This window comes from Pseudopodoces humilis, chromosome 1 (assembly GCF_049639895.1).
Source record: "Pseudopodoces humilis isolate 2021_Gansu_Grassland_sample_001 chromosome 1, ASM4963989v1, whole genome shotgun sequence".
NCBI classification, from domain to species: Eukaryota; Metazoa; Chordata; class Aves; order Passeriformes; family Paridae; genus Pseudopodoces; species Pseudopodoces humilis.
In genome coordinates, this window is record NC_142200.1 from 32,777,302 (window position 1) to 32,797,567 (window position 20,266).

Consider the following 20,266-nt stretch of genomic DNA (forward strand, 5'->3'; position numbering starts at 1 on the left):
TCATTGATGTAATCTTTTCATTATGCTTTGTCTGAATCATTATAAATGCTTTTAAATCATGAAGAAAAAGGTTTAACTAAAAATATTTTGGTTCCCCTTTCAAATTAGGTTATTATTATCCCAGCTTTCCAAGCATGATCCTTGAAGCAGAGAGTAACAAGGGGAGTATAGGATCTTTTTTCCTCCTATAGAGTGCAAAACTCAGTACTGTCAGTTCAGCAGTGTGATATGTGTTATATCACAGAAAATATCAAAACAAGAGATGAGAATCATTCCAAAATCCCTACATTTTATTGCTGTTTTTCTTTCTGTTATGGTGTTACTATCTGTTCTTTCAGATGTTTTTTTAGTACACACCTCAGTTACGATTGTGCCAAGTGGGACCATGGCCCTTAGGAAAGCAGTGAGATGGGGTCAGAGCAGGGAGTAAAGGCTACAATTGCAAGTATGCACTCTCCCTTCAGTCTAGCAAGTGTACCAGCTGCTAGCAGGCCATTATTGCCAGTCCTGTCTCAAAGAAAATCAATTGGTTCTGTTTCAGTTTGCTTTTGTTTCTCACTCATTGTTTCTAACATTCGTTTGTCATTTTTGTCATTTTGTAGAGCTTCCAAGAGCAGCTGTCAGGATCTTAAGCAACATGACATTCCTTTTTGTGAGTTTGTCATACACAGCTGAGAGTGCCATTGTCACAGCTTTTATTACCTTCATTCCCAAGTTCATCGAGTCACAGTTTGGCATCCCAGCTTCCAATGCCAGCATCTACACTGGTAAGGCATTGCCACATAGTGTTATCTTGCAACGTTGGCTTTCACTAATGAAATGAGCCAACTAGGAATGAACCAAAAAGGTGTTTGTTCAAACAGGTGTTTGGATCCAGCTTTCTGCATTTGCTTAGATACTCAGAATATTTTTTGATGTTTGTTATATGTATTTAGTAAAATGTGAACTCATTTATATTGTTAAAGGGCTAGGTATTTTTTTTTTACATGACAGAAGGCCTAGACAGATGTTTTATCATTTGTTGATCTCCAAGGGGGGAAAAACCAACAAAAACAAGCTAGAAAAGCCGTAGACATGACTGCAATTTGTGTGCTTTGAAAGATTTCATAGAACTGTTCTTATTGTCTGTGAATTTTGTCTCCTCTTTGATCTTTAAAATATCTTTGTCTTCTTTCCCCCAGTGAAAAGTTGTTTATCTGTCCCATTCTTCAGTTATCTCTCTCTCCTCCAAGGGTGGTGGTTTCCTCCTTATTTGCTTATTTACATTGAGACAACAGTCTAGTCTAGTCCAGAACTCCCCAAATTCTCTCCTACCTGTCATTTCAGGAGACCCCAGTCTTGCATGTGTAGTGCCTCCCCTGCTGTACCAATGTACAACCATGTCCAACTTTTTACACAGCTGCAGACCACAAAATTTTAATCTTCACACTGCTCTGTGACTAAGACAGAAAAGAACTTGCCTACTAAAAGAGGCCAAAATATTGTGCAGAACTGGGGCCTGTGTCATGCAGATAAGTTTCCTTCTCTTCTAGCTGCTTTTGTTTATAAAGACATTTGTCTTAGTAATAGTCTTTTTAAATTCTCCATAGTGCTTCTCATATAGAATAAATGCTAATTGATAGGCAGGTTAGTTCTTTGTTCCCTCATACTTCCAGACATTGTGCCCTAGGAGCGATGGAGTGGAGTAAATTGTGGGGACACAGGTGAAATATGGGGTGAAGCTGACCAGGGGCATCTGTCAAAAAAGGACAAAAATAAGTAGAAGAAGGAAGGCACATAGACTTCACATGGGAAGAATTTGTTTCTTGCAATGGCTGGAAGAAATGCAAGGAATTTCTAGAGTGGGGAGGGGAAAGTCAGTGGTGCTTTCTATTTGAGAGTTTCTGGGATGAGATTTTCTTCAGGGCATGAAATCCCTGTGTACTGCTTATAAGGAGGAAACATTGACTCATGGGACCATGATGCTCTTTGAAGCTTAGGTTAGCTACACACACAGGAGTTTGAGTTTACTCACTGTAATGAGTCTTGATGGGATGGCTACACCGTAACTTATTTCATTCTCAAGATAAACCAGAAACATTCTTGCCAGAAGAAGTACTCAACAGCCAATACATTAAAAGAGGTAAAACTAGTGTGACCTTGCCAAAGTGTGAAGTTAATATCATCTGTTGTTTCCCCTGTTGATACTTTATCAGTATAAATTACTGATAAGGACTATTGTAATGAACCAGAAGAAGATGATGAAATATATCAGGCTGGATGTGCAACAGGGACAAATGAGCACTGCTTCTACAGTCCCAAATCTTAACCTTAGCATTGAAGTCAACAGTTGTTAATTTTATAAATATTTTTTGGTGGGAAGTATGGGAAAGGGAAACTTGGAAACTCTGTATTAGATTGCTACTGGCTAATAATGTAAAAGACATGACAAGTTCACAAATTTTCTGTTCAGCAAAAGGAGAATTTACATGTTATTTGCATTACACACCTATGCTTAATACACATATTGCCAGCTGAGTACCTGTGCTTCTTGAATCTCTTCATGTAAAGATTTTACTGGCAATTTTTTGTCTTTTAAGCAGCAATTCTTAATTAAGTCTCAATTTCCTTTGGTTTTAAAACAACCCTGGCAGTTACCATCATCAAAAAACACTATGTGCCAAACTTCATGTCTTGAACTTGTGCAGCTTCTACATGTAATTTCTTCTGCTCTTGGAAGAAAGACTGGTTTTGGTTTTGTGAAGACATATTGTTTAGAATCTTCCTCCTGAAATGACATTTTATTCTATAATGCAGTATAATTAAGGTGCCAGCTGGTGTTCCCTCTATTCTTGCCTTCAAAGTCTCAACATTGCGATAATGTCCCTTTCATCTTTAGACATATTAGCAGAGAATTATTCTAATTAGCATTAGAATAATCATAAAGGTATTTGCAAGTGATAGTCTTACTGGCTTCTTTAAGAGACCAGCATCTCTAACAATTTGGATTATAAAGTTCAGCTTCTCTGTAGATGCAGCTGCCAAAAGTAGTTCAAATTGCATGTTTATGTAGAATGAATCGTTATTGGCGAAGGCTTTAATTAAAGACCTTCTTACATCAGTGAGAAGCAAAAGATAAGGGAAGGAAAGCGCAAGACATTTGGTGACTTTACCACCACCTCAGGACCTAACAAGTGGGACACCCCCATTTGTAATGTGTTGCTTTACCTTATAACTTCAGCAGCAGAGCAGTAGAGGTTTCATAGGCACGTCTTTGTGTCCTAAACTTACCCTAATTTATTATCTTAATTTTTTAAATTGTGTTCGATCAGTTTACACTCTGCATATCTGTGGAGAGATGAATTGGAATGCTGAGGTAGGAATCGTGGAATCATGGACTCAAGGTTGGAAAAGACCTCTAAGATCATCAAGTCCAATCTTTTACCAAACACCACCATGTCAATAAACCATAGCACCAAGTGCCACTTCTGATTGTTTCTTGAGCACCTCCAGGGATGGGAACTCCACCACCTCCTGGAACAACCTATTCCAGTGGTTAACCACCCTTTCAGTGAAGAAGTTCTTTCTAATGTCCAACCTGAACCTCTCCTGGCCCAGCTCGAGGCCATTTCCTTTTGTCCTGGTGCTAGTTGCCTGAGAAAGTGCTATTCAGCTTGAGTTAAGTATCCAGAAGGCAAATTTGCAGCCAGGCTTGAGTGTGCAGTTCCAGGTGGGCAGGTTTCTGGGGTCCTGCTTGAGGTTAGTGCTTGTGCTTCGCTGGAATTAGTCATGAGAATGGGAGGAGGAAGATTTGTGTCCAACTCTGGATTTCTTCACATTTTCAGTGGTTAAACTGGACCTATATGTAGCCTTTCTGCCCATTCTAAAATAAATACAAAACAATGTTTCTGCTTGTAAGTACAATAGTTCTCTTATATGCTTTGGCTGATGCTGATATGATAAGGAGGCTTTTATAAATTCTTTGACAACACTCCAGAGGTTTGAAAAGTCTGACTCAGTTTGCTAGCAGAGAATCAGACAATGGAGATCTTAGTGCAGCAGTTGCAGTCATCTAATTATGGAATGAAACCAATATTTATGTTTTATGCCATTTCTGTAGGTCCTTTTTTAATGCTGTTCAAACTTCTTCCTGGCAGGTGTGATAATTGTCCCAAGTGCTGGTGTTGGTATTGTCCTAGGCGGTTACATTATAAAAAAGCTGAAACTTGGTGCAAGAGAGTCTGCAAAGTTGGCTATGATCTGCAGTGGTGTATCTCTGCTGTGCTTTTCGACGCTCTTCATTGTTGGATGTGAAAGCATTAATCTAGGGGGAATAAATATACCTTACACAACTGGGTGAGTATCTTGGATGATTATCTCTGTCAAAACCAGCTTTTTCCAGTAAGCCTGACCTAGAAATGTAAAAAATACTGATAGCTGATGTACTGAGAAAGCCACATGTTCAAATGAGAATTTAGTGAGTATTGTGATATAAACACAAGCTCTTAGTATGTGGTATTTGTTTTTTACATCTGGTTTATAATGCAATTTATGTAGTAACTCACCTTTTTGAGGGGTGAGAAAATGTGTTAGAATGGCCTTCAGTGATGTAGAAAAATAATAATGTCCCCTGTAGATTACTTAGAATTTACTTAGTGTTTCAAAATGTTTTCTGCTCATAAAAATTGTGAGAAAGCTAAGTGGATTATGAAGATTATTTCTGAATGGGTTTATTAATTATCACCTTAATAGTATTTTAGGTCTAGAGTCCCTGTTTGAGAGGAATGGCTTGGGCATGTGCTGCTGACATTAGTGGTGTGCACTGCTTATGAACCCTTTACTAGTTGTGTGAATGCCCTCCAGTGCTTGCTGGATCATCATATTGCCTAAAGTTATACACAGAGTGAAGAGGACTGCAGTGAGGAATCAGGTGTAGATATAGGAGGGACTTGGGAGTGAGGAATGTAGGCTGTGGCATTAAGAAATGCATGAAAGGGCATAAAAGAACCAAAAAGGATGTTTGGAGGAAAGGCAGCGTGGTAAAACTTGAGACATTTTCACTGGAAAGGGATTCCGTAGAAGCCTGATCATGAGCTTTTATTTTCTTTCTTACTTTGTACATGAGATTTTCCTCCAAATTGTCTTCTTCATGTAGGTTAAACACAGGAACAGAGTAAGTTTTTGGAGAGTGTGAACCTATTTGAAGCAATGTTTTTTCCCTTCGCTTTTACATCTGAGGCATGTCTGCCTTTTAATTATGACCAGGAGCTGGGTATCAGATCCATCTGTATATTTGCTTTGAGGGCTCAGCTCTGGACTCCGAATATTTTGAAGAGAATGCAGAGTGTGGAGCAGGAAAAGAGATAATGAAATGGAGAAAAAATACAGTAGGGCATAGGGGATAGCAAGTGAAAAACAACGAGGTAAAATGGGAGGAAGAAAATAGGCGCTGTTTACACAGAGAATGTTTTGCATTGCTTGTTGCTGGGTGTTACTACATTGCTGTCAAACCTTAATGCTAGAGAAAAGAAAACCAGCAGCTGAAAGTCAAGAGCTGATGAAAAGCTGTTACTCCATTGTATTCCTAAGACCTAAAGTTTGCTGCTGAGGGGCTGTCAGTAGAAGGAAGTAGCAGGGTAATATACCCTCGTCTGAGCTTAGTGGGCTGAAGAAGGAGAGGAGAGGGATGGGAAGGGGGTGGAACGCTTTGATTGTCCACCTGCTGTTAAATGTTTGTGACAGCCTGTGGGTATAAATGAACAAATGAAGATTAATAGGAATGAAAATATAAAATTCAGATAGGAATTAGTTGATCTGTGTGGCAAGTCAGAATGTCCCTGCCTGACTAATGAGAAGCCTGTGCCTTTCTGTTTGAAGAAGAATCCATTTGATTTAAATCTATTTCTAAACTGAAGACAAGGCATACTATTGTCATGTAACTCATAGCCTTCATGCTGGAATTGTAGGAGTATCTAATTTTTCTTTAGTAAGTGATAACATTTGCAGTAAATACATAGCATCAAGAGAAATAAGCATCAATTCACTGCTGTTGTGCAAGTTTGCAGTAGCATTACTTCCTTACCACCTTCATCTAATTGTTCTTACTGAGAAAAGAGGTGAGAAATACTAATGGCAAAATTCTCACAACTGTTGATGTATATAAACTCTCTGAAATCAGTATAAAAATTGTATTGAATGTAATGTCATCAGAAATTGAGAATTACCAGCATGTTACAAAGCACGGTTCAGCTACATTTTTTTAACGCAGAGATCAAGTCCGCATTTATTATCAAAATGATGGTAAAAAGGCAACACTACACATAAATTAATCTTGAATATCTGGCGTGATAAGCATTCTCTTAATCCTCATGATCAATCATTTGAGAGCTTCAAATCACTTATTTAGTAGGCAACTCTTTAACTCAGCCATCAGAGAATGCTGTTGGCCATGGAATAAAAAAAATCATGCTTTCATGTTGAGTTTAATAAAACACAAACTTCATTCTCTACTTTGACTGTAGTGCAGTTTAGTGATGTCAAAGCCAGTTCAATGGGCAAGATCGGATTGGGAAAGCAGTAAAGCTGCCTGGTTTGGAATAGATGTATTTCATGATGCTCTACCCTAACATGGCAATGCCAGGTCTGATATCTGACCTACCTGCACTGGCTGCAACCCAGAGATCTGAGATGCATTGGGCAGTGTAGACATACCCTGCAGGATAATTTCTGGACAAATATGTTCACTTCTACTGTTTGTTTTTTATACATTTAAAAATACAGTTTTTTCTTTGGTGAACTGAGCCATAAACCACTACAAAGGAGAGGGATGAACAAGGTTTCGGTTAACACAGAAGTATGTGCATACCAGTACTAAGAAAAGTAGGCAATGATGTTCATAATTCAGTATGTTTCATAACTCAGTATTTTTCTAACTGTACCAGCTGCAAGGAAGTGGACAGGACCTAGAGGCATGTACAGATTAGAATGTACTAGAAAGGATTTTCTGCTGTTTTATGGTGGACACAAGCAGTTTTGCTGTTGGTGGTATGTCATCAGTATTTTTGTTCTCAGGAAGATCAAGGGTACCTCAGTATTACACATCTCAGCATTTTAGAACCTAGTGTTCTGTGCCCCAGCCTTGTTCTGAGGGCACATTTGATATTTGAATTGTAGCATAAGGAGCCTTATGTCAAACCACAATATAGCATCCCTTCTCCTGCACCATAACAGCATCCAGGTGGGAAGTGACTGAGTGAATGGTCTGGACAAGAGTCCAGATGGTTTTTAAATACTTCTATGGAGGGAAGCTCCACAGCCTCCCTGGGCAACCTGTGTGACTACCCAGTCACCTTCCCAGTGAAAACTGTTTCACAGTGTTTGTAGGGAACCTCCTGTGTTTCAGTGTGTGCCCACTGCCTGTCTTCCTGGCACTGGGCACCACTGAAAAGAGCCTGGGTCTGCCTTCTTTGCGCATCCCTTCACGTATTTGTAGGCATTGGTGAAATCTCCGTGAGCCTTTTCCACGCTGAACAGTCTCAGCTCTCTCAGCTTTTCCTCAGATCCTCCAGTCCTTTCATCATCTTAGTGGATTTTCAGTGGCCCCTACCCAGTACATACATGCATGTTTCTCTTTTACTGAGGAGCCCAGGACTGAACCCAGCATTGCAGGTACTCACCAGTACTGAACAAAAGGGAAATAGCAGACATCAGCTGCTTTGGTTTTTTTCAGACCTGTCTCTTGCATGTATTGTTGTATAAGGCAGCTAAAGCAGCCTCCATGGTGAGCTTACTCATAGTGACAGATTCCTTGATTAGTTCAGTTCCATCTCTCACATTTCTGATATGTAATGAATCAACACAGACTCTTTTTGATTGCTTAGTGTTGTTTTGGTGCAATTAAAGTTTAGTTAAAGCATGCAATTGGCTTACTGAGGTATTTCATATAAAAAAGTATTTCTATTCTTCCTCCTGTATGACCAGTATTATTATTGTATCTATTTCAGTCCAGTCAGCCAGTGGTATCCCTTAACTTGAAAGCAGTGACTAATTGGATCAGAACAATAACAACAAAGAAGGAATCCATCTAGCACAGTGAGAGGGTCCCTTGTTTGACAGCTACACAAAAATTGCATCACTGCTGCAATTCCAGCTGCTTCTTAACAAGGAGACTGCAGATCTCTGCCATCCAGAATGTCCTTCAATACTAAACCAAAAATACTGCTATCAAATTAAGATAATCCTTTTTATCATATAGCCTAATATTAAGATTATAGAAACTATGTGGTGAGGTTATCTCCTTCCCTTTTTATTTCCTTGGTCCTCTAGGTTACTACAGTGATATCAGTAAAACCATGTTCAAAATCAATTATTTGTTTAGATGTTACCAAAATATGGTTTGACTTTCTTTTTTTTTTTAAACTGCATTTCATTTAAATTGTAACCTTGTGGGAAGAGGGTCCATTTTTTCCCCCCACAACGTTTGTTCATTGACTGTCAGTGATATTTCAGTCCAAGCCTGAGTATGTGAAATAACAGGTCACAGGGCAAAGAATTCCAGGCAATAAATCTCATTGTATATTTTCCCTTTTCTCACTTTACTCTTCTGCCATAAACCTTCACTGGAGTAATAGTTGGAGAGAAAAACACGATTTAGAAAAAAATGTTAGAAACTAGAGGAAGGTCTTCTCTTTATCAGCTTTACCAGCATTTTGTCATGGAGACACAGAACAGTTTCCCTGAGAAATGAACAAATGCAATTTGTCAGGGTTCTGGGTTTTGTCTGAGCACATGTTTAGCAAACTTGCAGTTGAATCTTATTAATGGAAGGAACAGCATCCTTGTTTGTAATGAAAGAATATTTCAGGAAGTGCTGTCATTTGGGGCTGGTTTCTTTTTGTGTGCTTGTGCATGACTGGTGTCCTTGGCAGCTCAGGTGCAGCAGTATTGCAAGTTGGTTGTACCTGCACCTGGTGAAACAAGCAGAGCAGCTCTTCCTCAGACATGCCATGTTTCTACAGCAGCTGCTGCATTGAAACTAGGCTGCTTTTCCCATGGATCAGCTCATGAGCTGGACATACTAGCTTTGGTGCAATTTCCCTAAGAACCTGTGCTTAATGGCTGATGCAGCTAAATCTGTGATGGGCTGTACCAATTCAGGGATAAGTGCTTTGTTTTCCTTTGTGGAGAGCAGGCAGCCTTCCAGTACCAGAAGACAGGATTAGTAGAGTACTTTGGTTCAGCTTACTTCCAGAAGAGTGCATACCTTCAAGAAAAAATGATTCCTTCCTGAAATAAGTGTTCAAGAAATCTGTTGTATGTTGTAGTATGTGCTGTATGGTTGATCCCATATGATGAAAATGGGGTTACGCAGACAGGTGTTAGTAAAGATTTCCTGTCCCCAGCATCTGAAACTCCTTTATCCTTCATTTGTTTCCCACCACTGAAAGAGGAGTGAAGAGTGAAGGTAATGAAGATGAAAGCATGAGCCTCTTACAACTGTCTGATAATGAACTTTTGGAAATGCAGTTAACTGATGATTTTGTCTATTAACATGTTCTTGAAAGGATGAGAAAACCCAAATCTCTCTGTGGTATTTGCTCTAAGCAACAAAAAGAAATACCCCAAATAAGCCTTACACTGATATGCTAAGGATAAAAGGTGGTGAAAGCTGGAGAGACAGAGCTTGTTATTAATTTGAGCATATTTGTTCTGTGTATCTGTAAACTTCAGTCATCTTCCAGGACAAACAAAAAAATGCCCCTGAGATTAAATTATCACAGTGCTCTCAGTTCAGTTTCCAGTTTCATGCTTCCCATTTCTTGCATGCCTGATTTCATTCACCATTTTTTTTTAAGCTGATTTCCTAACCTCTGTGTCATGGTAATGTTCAGCAGTGCAGCTGAAGTGAGTTAGCTACTTAAGCAGAGCCAGACAGGGAGTGGGTTCTCTTGCCTGTGGAACAACCCTAGCCATCTGTTCCTGAGAGGGGTTTTAGGTGGTGGAGGAATAAGAGATGAGAAGAATTTGTGCTGCAGGGTGAGAGAGGTTGGAGGGTGGAACCTGAGCTGTACCTTTCCCGACAGTCTGGGCTGTCCCTGGACCTGGTCCTGTGCAGTGTAGCAAAGCCCTGTTGTCAACAGGAACACGGGTGCAAGGGTTTCCCAGGCAGGTTGTGGAGTCTCCCCTTATGCCAAGTATTCAGGCATCTGGGACATCCAGTTCAGCAGGCTGACTAGGATTTTGTAAAACTCTAAAAATGCTGCCTCTCCTGTTGGTATGAAAAGCTTTTGTCACTGTGCTGCTGAAATTTACATGTTCCTGAGGAATGTTTGGATGATTTGGTATTTTTTCCATTGGAGAAAAAGTTCTGTTGAGAGACTACTGGAAAAGTCTGCCCGTTGCTATATGATGTGTTGCTGCATACTGCTTATTGAAATTCAGCAGGATATAATATGACAAATTTAATCTGATAGTTGAGAAGGTGGCAGAACCAGTACCAGTCGTGGATATTTGACTTCCTGCTCAAGCTGCAACTTGTTTCTAAAAGTGTACTTTGTTTGTTTATGGAGCAAGAAACAAAACACTCAGAAAGGCTTTGGTTAGCATCCAAGTAGACCACAAAGTGTAAAGTAGTTCCAAGAGCCAAATTTGTGAACCTGATTTGTGTGATCAGTAGACAGTCAATAAATATTTGAAAGCTACTTAGTAATATTTAATTGTCTGCAAAAGTGCACAGCTGGGAACACAAGCATATTCAGCAAAAGCAAATAGTGGTGTATAAATACAAGAAAACCAGTCAAGTGGAATCCTCTGAGCAGCAGTTGTGCTACTGAGTGTCACTAATGACAGGAGGTGAGGTGATACAGCATGGGTGACAGTCACTGTGTGCAGAGTGGCTCCTGAGCCAAGCCTCTGGTCTAGTCAGGGGTAGAAAGTAGGAACAGAAGAACATTCCCTGTGGTCCCTGGGGTAGCTGGGATGTATTATGTCTGCTGCTAGTTCTGTTCACACTGGCCTTGCCCACATCACAGACATGAAGACAAGCCAACAGCAGCCCTTGTGAGGCTCTGCAGCCATGGCAGTCTGTGAGTATGTGTACAGGATCTTGAGGATGCAGCCACAAACCCAGTACAGATTCTGTTCAGCTCCTGCCTGGCTGAGGAGGTACTGAAATTACCTGGATATCTACTGATCTGCTCAGAGCAGAGGTACTTGAGGTAGTTTTAAACAGCAGTGGCCATTGAGCTGTACTGAGAGCAGGGCAAACAAGACAGAACAGTTAATTCAGTATTACACTGTCGTACCTGGTGTGGAGTTGTTGTGCATTCCAGTATAATTCTCAGACATTAGTATAGTTACCAATTCTCAGGGACTACTGAAGTGAAATAAGCTACTGTCTGCAATTTGGCCAGAGCTCTCAAAGACCAAGCATGGATTTATGTGGTGTTAGGGAGCCATGTAGGTACAGGTGTTTGAGCTGCCTTGACTCAAGGATGAGAAGGAAGCATTTGAAGTATGTCCAAATCCGTAAGGGATTTGGGCTTTGGCCACGTTTTGGGGAGTGCTCTAGGGAAGCAGAGTGGTGATTCATTTACAGACATTTAGTAAAAGCATAGCAGTCTTCCACATCTAGAGAGCTTCCTGTAGATTGCAGATACTTGTATATGTAATACAAGCATTGTTCTCTGAACAGCTGCTGGTATGTGGAAAAAGATGCCTATTAGTTCACAGAACCTTTACATCTTGTCACTGAGTCTTTCTTTAGTAATTATCAAGAAATTACTGCAGCTTAGAATAGATGTACAGAATAGTAGTGTCTTACTTCACAGAGGAAAAAAAAGCAGGGGAAAACTACATCTATCATGTAGCCAAATACGATACAAATTTTAAACTTTGGTATTATTTCTTTTACTGTGTTTTTAGTTGATGGCAAGTATGACTTGGGTGTTCTATATTGTTTACATCATATACATAGCCTAGAGTTAATGCAGTCTTTGATAATCAGTTCTCAGCTCCAGAGTTAATGAGTAGGATGTTTGTTCCCTCTGTACAGGAGAATATGGATATCTGTGTGTGCTCTACTATCATGTTCTTTTTCCTTTCTTCAGTCCCACTCTTGCCATGGCCCACAGGAATCTGACTGGAAGCTGTAATGTTAACTGTGGTTGTAAGATTCATGAGTACGAGCCTGTCTGTGGATCAGATGGAATAACATATTTTAATCCTTGCTTAGCTGGCTGCATCAATGGTGGAAACCACAGCACAGGGGTAAGTCCTTCACCCACCATCCTCACACAACCCCTGAGTAGCCCCTCAGGACCCGTGCAGATGGAAGACTTCTCTGTTCCTAGCTCAGTCATCCCTCCTCTGAGCTTCACTCTGCAGGTGACTGGTCTATTTCTGAGCCTTTCCATGATTTGAAAGACTGGAAGTGCTGTTATTGCATGGTCCGAACCCACTTCCTTTAGTTATGTACCAACTTGAGGCACAAGTTCATTTGTACTAAGTGAATCCTCCAGCTGAGTGAGTGCAAATGCCATGGGATAGGGAAGGTTGATGTTTCCTGTACAGACCCCAAAGACCTTGGTGGCAGTGACCTGCATGCCTGTTGTTCCTGCAGGGCTTGGAGAGGGTACTTTGAGTCAGTGTTGTCTAACTCAGCTTTCTGCCAACATAGGCAGCCATGTCAAACTGTCTTTCCACAAGCTCAGTCTTACCTTTTAGAGCGAGGTTTTTTGTGACTCCCTCTCTGAATTGAAGGAAGAACGTAACTCTTCAGGTAGTTGGAAGTGTTTTAAACTCATGTTTAAATTTAGTTAGGATTTGTTTAAAGTCATAGGTGTTTGCCTCATCATTTTGCCCAAGTAGCTCTTGCACCTGCACCAGTGCACTGGTAGGTCTGTGGTTTGCCTGGCTCTTGTAAAGCATTTCAACCAGTCCCATGGCCTTTTTCTAAACTTCTTCCAGGTTAAATGAAGGTTGTCATCAAACTCAAGTAACCAGAACTTAAAAGATGTTAATAATCTATTTTCTTTCTTGGAAAAACATTGCTTGTTACAACCCAGCATTCTAGTTAGGCTGAACTGGAGAAGGACATCCTCTTGGTAAAACCAAACCGTGGAAATTTGGCAACTTCCAAGACTGAGCACAAGACAGTTGAAAAGTAGAATCTGACTTAAGTATCACCAGAGCATTATGGTCGTATTAGCTTGCTTAAAAATTTAAGGAATTAAATTCTTCTGTTGAAGAACTGTCCTTTAAAAAAAGATAATTAAGAAAGACAATAAGTATTATAAACTTTGATTTTCTTAAGGCTTGACTGTGCTTTCCAGAAAGTTTACTTAAAATCAGTCTCCTGATTTGCAGTTGTGAGCCAGCCTGCGAAGCAGGAGGATGTTAGTTCCAGCCCTGTTTTTCTCAGGTCACCTGGATAATGGTCTGAAAAACTGTGTTCATGCATAGATGTCACTGAGAACAGATTAGTTTCCCTTAACCTTTTTTTTTTTTTTTCCTTTTTAGATTATCTTGATGGTTTTTAGTAGAAAATTGTTTTGACCAATTGGAAAAGCCTGCAGTGTGAGCCTGTGGTTAAATTTCAATGTCTGTATAATCTAATTTGTGCTTTCCTGGATTGAGACATAGGCTTGATCTTCGTTGCATTTCATCTGATACTGAGCTGGCACTATTAATTTATTTAGTAGGGCAATACTCTGGGGGTGTGTGCTCTTCACTACAGATTTTGAAACATACTATCACATCTTATGATTTAAGAAAAGGTGTTTCATGGCCTGTAGTTTTAACTCAGTAGCTAATGGTGAAGAGAATGGGGCTGACATTGCTTGGCTAAGTTTTTTTTTTTTTAATTAAATAATTCTTTCTGTATGATACTTTTAAAAACAACAAATGTAAGTTGGCGCCACTGTATAATACACAAAATGTTGTTAATGTATAATATTTGGATTTAAAGTTATAACATAGTGTTTTCAAAATTAACCATTTAAAAATTCAAACTAAGAGGAAAGGATACCAGTGTACAGTTCATACCTGTTTTATATATATATAATTTATACATATATATATTCCTATACTCTTAATATTTCTGCCATGCTATGTCTGTCTCATTTAATACACAGACTTAGTTTTGCTGGTGATGAACCAAGATTTTATAGTAAAGAGGTTTAATTTCTGTAGGATTCCTATTTGGTGTTTGCATTTGGAAGCAATAAGGAATTTTGGATGAGGTACTGTAAAAAGAAATCAGATGCTCATGTGATGTTAGAGTGGAGTGCTGCCATGGGATACCAGAATCTATCATTAGCTTTGTTTCTAAGTGATGTTGGGCAAGTCAGGTAAACAAAACTTCTCCCCACTGGTCATTAGTCTTGTATTCTTCATGTTCTGGATGATGAACATGAGCAACAACCAGAAGTGCCACATGTAGGTGAACTGGCTAAATCTGTACTTGAAGGCATGAAAAGTTACATTTAGAAAATATTTAGTTGGCTATAATGAAAAATGTTCTGAAAAAAAGGATTTCAGTTGTCTCAAATTAGTCACCCATGTTTGTGAAATCTTTGATCCATTTCAGTTACTTAACTACAAAATAGATATAACATCAATACTTCATAACTTGAAGATGACTCCTTTTTGAGACTTAAGCTATAATATAGTGAGTGTTATAGAAAATCCAAATGAAATATGGCTACTTCCATCTTTGTAGTGGAATGTCCTTAGTCTAAGGGAAAAAATACCTGAACTCATATTTTGAAATTGGGAAATAAAATACAGGATAAATAGATACATAATTAAGATGTTCAGCTAAATCCCATGGGAAAAAAAAGAGTGAGGCTACATCGTGGCATGGATGCATATAAAGGTATATATTAAAATTGACAAACAGCTGTGATTTTGATGTGTCATGATGTCTAAGTGCTTAAATTCACTATCTTAAGATGATTTTGTAACTTCTGTGCCTGTGGTCCAGTGTTTGATGAATGCAAAAACTGAAAAAGCTCCTTCCTGTAACATAACATATATCCTGGCCAGTTTATTCTGTGGCACTGGAATATTCTGATCTGCTGCACACCCCTTTGCCATACATTAGGTAAAAATAGAAGTAGGGTAAATGTGAAAGAAGGCTATTTCTGATCTAGCTCTTCCTCCCCTTGTTCAAATCACAGTCCTGTTTGCCTGAGAATTGCTACTTCTTTATATAGTCTCTTCATTTTAATTTCATTCTCTTTGTCCATTCAGGAATCTCTCGGTGAGTCCTCTAGTCTCACTGATTTAGTCTCTGCTTTCCCTTTACTCTCTGTTTTTGCTCCTGCTCAGGTCTATGCCCTCATCCAGGTGGAAGGTCCTGAGCTTCAAGCATGAAGTGCACCTTGTGGCTGTTTGGCCAGATCTGGGTAGCCTTCCATTAACGTGGCAGAAGACACTGCCTGAACATGAAAGTCAGCAGCTTGCAGAATTTCAGAATATGGCATTGTCACTGCTGCCTGAAGAGCATTTCCTCATAGTTTTTGTAGAAACATTTTTCTTCAGCCTCCCTGTCAGAAGTGATTGAATTGTTTTGTCAATATTGTCCAAATATATTCCAGATATTTTTTAAACTCAGACTAAATAAAGCAGTGGAAAGGTAACGTCATCACGGAGAGTCCAAGCCAGCTTTAAAATTACTTGGAGACGTGACTTTGCTTGTGCTTGGGGTAATGATGCTCAGGGCAGAAGATTCTCAGTTGAGGACTACCACAGGACTGTTGTATGACATCTCTTTGCAATGTGTTTCTTACATATATTTTTCACGTGGAAATGTTCCCTTTTCTTCTCCCAGGTCAGGAATTACACAGAATGTGCCTGTGTGCAGAGCCGCCAGGTGATCACTCCACCGACAGTGGGCCAGCGCAGTCAGCTGCGGCTGGTGATTGTCAAAACCTACCTGAATGAGAACGGCTACGCTGTGTCTGGGAAGTGTGATCGAACCTGCAACACGCTCATCCCATTCCTCATATTTCTCTTCATTGTAACCCTTATAACAGCATGTGCACAGCCATCAGCAGTCATAGTGACACTCAGGTGAGAACTCAGTTATGTTTTGTAAGTAATTTTGACGTGCCCGCTATCACCAGTGCCTGTCAAGCTTGTGTATCCTTAAAAAGCAAATAGAATCCTTATGTAGCCTTAAAAAGTGAAAGAGCTGACAGGGATAGGGTGAAATCTAGGTTTGTATTTAGAATATGTAATATGATAATCCACTTTATGAAACATGAAGTGCGCAGTAAATTCCGGGTGCTGTGAAGAGAAAACAAGCAAAACATCATGAAAGAAAATGATTACTCCTGAAAAATTTTCAACCTTCTTAGAGTAATGGCTTGGATTTTCAAATGCAAATGAAAAAAGTTAGTATTTAAAGTCATCCTATTCTCATTCTTAAAATTGCTCATTCCTGCCACATGCCTGGTTTTGAGTCTCCCTTTTTTATCTTCACAAGAATTTTGAACTTCTACTGTAGTAGTGGTGTTATTGCCATCACTTTAAGGATAGAGAGCAACACAGCTTTGTAGGAAAAATGCAGTGGCATTTATTTGTCAATTTGAAAAAAAGCATTCATATTTTCAGATTGGCTTTTCCCATTTCTGCCATCTAGTGTGATCAACATATTCATTCCCTGTAACATCTTCGTCCATTTAAAACAAGTTTCCTGTAAGTGAAGCTCTGCTGATTTTTAAAGAAAAGTAAGCTGAAAAAAATGTAATATGGTCTACTGCTAAAATAAATTTATATTTGTTTAATCTATGTTGCTGCTGTTTAAAGAGAATGAGGGCTTGGAGGAAAATTATATAATTATTTACTAGAATTTACAAAGCATACCCATAAGCATTGGTTCTGCTGGTAACAGGTGGACAAAGAATGGTTTAAAGATGTCTGTTTGATTTGAGATCTGAAGGGGTTTCAAAGGACATTAAAAATTACCTAGTTCCAACCTGCTGTCGTAGACCGTGTCAGTTTTTCTAGACCAGGTTGCTCAGAGCTCCATCCAGCCTGACCTTGAACTCTTCCACAGATGGGGCACCCACCACTTCTCTGGGCAATCTGTTCCAATGCCTCACTGCCCTCATAGCGAAGAATTTTCTCCTAGTATCTAATCTAAACCTACTCTCTTTCAGTTTGAAGCCATTGCCCCTTATCCTGTCCCTACGTGCTCTAGTAAATACTCTCTCTAATCATCCAGTCCAACTGCCTGGCCATTGCAGGACTGAGCAGAAATGAAAACCTGTTAGTGAGGGCACTGTCCAAACTGACAGGCATGAGGCATTGACCACCTCTCTAGGAAGCCTCCTCCAGTGTTTGAGGTACTCTTCAGAAGCACACCCAAAATGATCCAGATGCATATGAGTATCCTGTCCATGAGACCAGGTTAGAGCTGGTCTGAAGTAAATCCCTACAAATGCTTGAAATGCTTGTGGTGTTCATGACAGGTCTCAGCAATAGCTGTTTAGCTGCATTAATTGCTGACATAGAGACACCTTTTGTCCTGGTTTTGTGTAAAATCTGTCCTCAAAGTGAGCATTTTTTTTTTTTTTTACACCAGTCTTGCACTTTTTATTTCTGTGAGAATGGTCCTCCCAACCAAGTAGGATTTCCTTCTGCTAGTGTTGTCTTTGGAGCTTCACTCTGATACTCTGAGACAAATTTAGGCCCCCCTAAAAATAATAATAATGGCAAATCTTTATACTAGGTAATGGAACTTTGGAAAACATGAGGCAGGTCAGGACTTAGCTTTGGTATGCTTAGGCTCAGTTGTGAGCACAGCTGAGAAGCCCTCTGGCAGGAATCTTTGTCTCACCCCCTCCAAGGACAAGCACTCTCTTGCTGTCATTTTCTCCACTCAGGTGACAAAGGTTTATGCAGGAGCCTGCTGCTGACACAGGGAGGACTGTGCTGTGTCACCCTGAGGAATTTTGCCTTCCAGTTTGCTTTTCAAAAAATCCACAGGATGGTTGTAAGGCTCACTCTTGGGACATTAAAGCCAGGCACTCAGAGCTGTACATAGCAGAATTCCAGCTGCTCAGCCTTACCTCAACTATTGTGTGCACAGCACCATTATAACTCAGAGACTTCTGACTTCAGTTCTTCTGTCTCTGGATTTCCCACATGTAAAATAATAGTAATAAAAAAAAATATTGCCCTTGCATTGCAATTAGCAAAGACAAATGAAGATGAATATTGCAGTGAATCTCACAATAGTGAGGTACATAAGGGACGTCTCCAACAGGATTTTGCAATGCTCAGTAGAAAAAATGGGTGCCCACACACACGGGCAGTGACACCTGCTGTCCCAAACCACCTACTGTGCTTTGTGCATTGGTTAAAGGTCTGTGGCCCAGGTTGGTTATCCAGTTTCTCAATTTCTTGGAAAACTAGGTTTCACAGCTGCATTTCTTTGACTGCAGACTTTTTGTGTATTTTTATTTTTTATTTCAATGTCATTAGGAGCTGTCTATCTTAAGACCTTTAGATTAAGAGTTAAAAATATTTTTCAGTCAGTAGATAATTTGTGGTTTATTAAAATTGTAGTTGCAGTGTGGAATTTTGTTACTTTGTCTTTAGTCTTTATAAGCTTGACATTTTTCCTTTGAAACCACTGAAAGGAATCTTATATTACTTCAATTGAAAAAGTAATTAAAGAGACTGGATGTTTGTACTGAAATTTTTCCTAAAGTAACTCCAAAGTGCTTATGCTACACAAAGATTTGTTAAATTCAGAAGCTGAGTCCAGCCTTCAACAATTTAGTTATCTATTAATTCTAATTTACAAAAAAAATAATAAAAATAAATTAAGACATGAAATAATAGAAAGCTATCATGAGAAACCACAAACATTTTGTGTGGATTCTCTTAATTTCCTTAATGTGTTTGGATCAAATTCTTCAGGCCTCACACAGGTTAAGAAAGGTCAGAAGGCATGACTGAGATTTTGATTAAAAAGGTCCTGATTAAAAAGGGGCTGACTATTTTTTCCTAGCAGTAGGAGTTAACAAGAGTAGAAGCTAAAGAGAAGAAATTTAGACATAGATTTTCTATAGCTGAGAAAAAGGCCATGAGGTAGAGCCAGGGTGATTATCTGTTATGACTGTTTCTTCATTGGAGTTTTCTGTTCACCTGCTAGGTCTGTGGAAGATGGGGAGCGGCCCTTTGCACTAGGAATGCAGTTTGTTTTATTAAGAACTCTTGGTAAGTCTTACAGTAGCTCAGCATTTCGATAAAGGCCATGTTCAGCTTAAATGCATCTTAAAAGTACTAAAATTCCATAAATATCCAACTAGTTGCTTGACTAACTGTATTAGGAACCTAAAATTAATAACTTCTGAAAAGATTGCATCTGAAAATGTGGTTAATTTATTGTTTTTGGTTACTGACTTTCTAGAACAACATTGTTTCACAGCAAGATAAATTTTTACAGTTTCTAATTGTATTTAAAAATCAATAGTTACTAAATATTATTTTTATCTTTTGAAATCAGAATTTTGTTCCTTTCAGCAATAACAATAGTTTTTCCAGTTTTTAAAATAAGCATTTGTTACTTAATGTCTTTTGTCTAATATTTAATGTCTTCCACGTGTTTCAAAGCAAAAATGGAATCATGTTAAAAGTCTTATTTTTCAAAGCATTCTCTTTCAAGTTCTTGAATTTCTAAAATCCTGCCCATAAAGAACATTCCAGGTGTTCAGCTACTATGAAATACATGACTATAGCAAGCAAGGTCTGTTCCAAGAGAACAAGAGAACAAGAGAAGCCCATAAAGCTGCATCTTCAAGTTTTGTTTGAGGAAGGATGTTTGAAACTTATCTTAAAGACGTTGTATTTCTTGAGAAAGCAGGAGCATTCATTGGACTGGCTGCATTTTTAGCTGCCTTAGAAGTCAAAATCTGTTTCTTAGGAAGATCTATTCAAAAGGAAATTTGTAACCTTAATGGTCTTACCCCTTGCATCTATCTTCAAAAACATTTTGTGATCTTCAGTGCTTTTCCACCTTAATCTAAAAACAGCACCTTTCCCAGCTCATGGGTAAAGGATATTCAACAGGTAATGCTATGGAGATAATGTATTTCACCTTCTATCTTCCTGAAAGCAAAACTGGATTTTTTTGGGGGGACAAATAGCTCAAGAAGAACTGTCTGGAGACAGCAGATTGAACTACCTGTTTTAAGGTGCTGCTGCATTGGCTTCTTTGAATTCTTTCCCATTTGTGGTAGGTTTCATGTGTGAGGTAAATAGTATTGGTGGG

At 39.1% G+C, this 20,266-nt stretch overlaps 1 protein-coding gene across 1 annotated transcript in view; it reads left to right on the forward strand.

The window, feature by feature from the left end:
* Positions 1–20,266, forward strand: part of SLCO5A1 (solute carrier organic anion transporter family member 5A1) — a 73,680-nt gene that overhangs the window by 45,201 nt on the left and 8,213 nt on the right. The window contains exons 4-8 of the mRNA XM_088058957.1: positions 603–767; positions 4,137–4,335; positions 12,087–12,246; positions 15,812–16,053; positions 19,148–19,212. Of these exons, the coding sequence (XP_087915083.1) occupies positions 603–767; positions 4,137–4,335; positions 12,087–12,246; positions 15,812–16,053; positions 19,148–19,212 (831 nt within the window). The remainder of the gene's footprint in view (positions 1–602; positions 768–4,136; positions 4,336–12,086; positions 12,247–15,811; positions 16,054–19,147; positions 19,213–20,266) is intronic.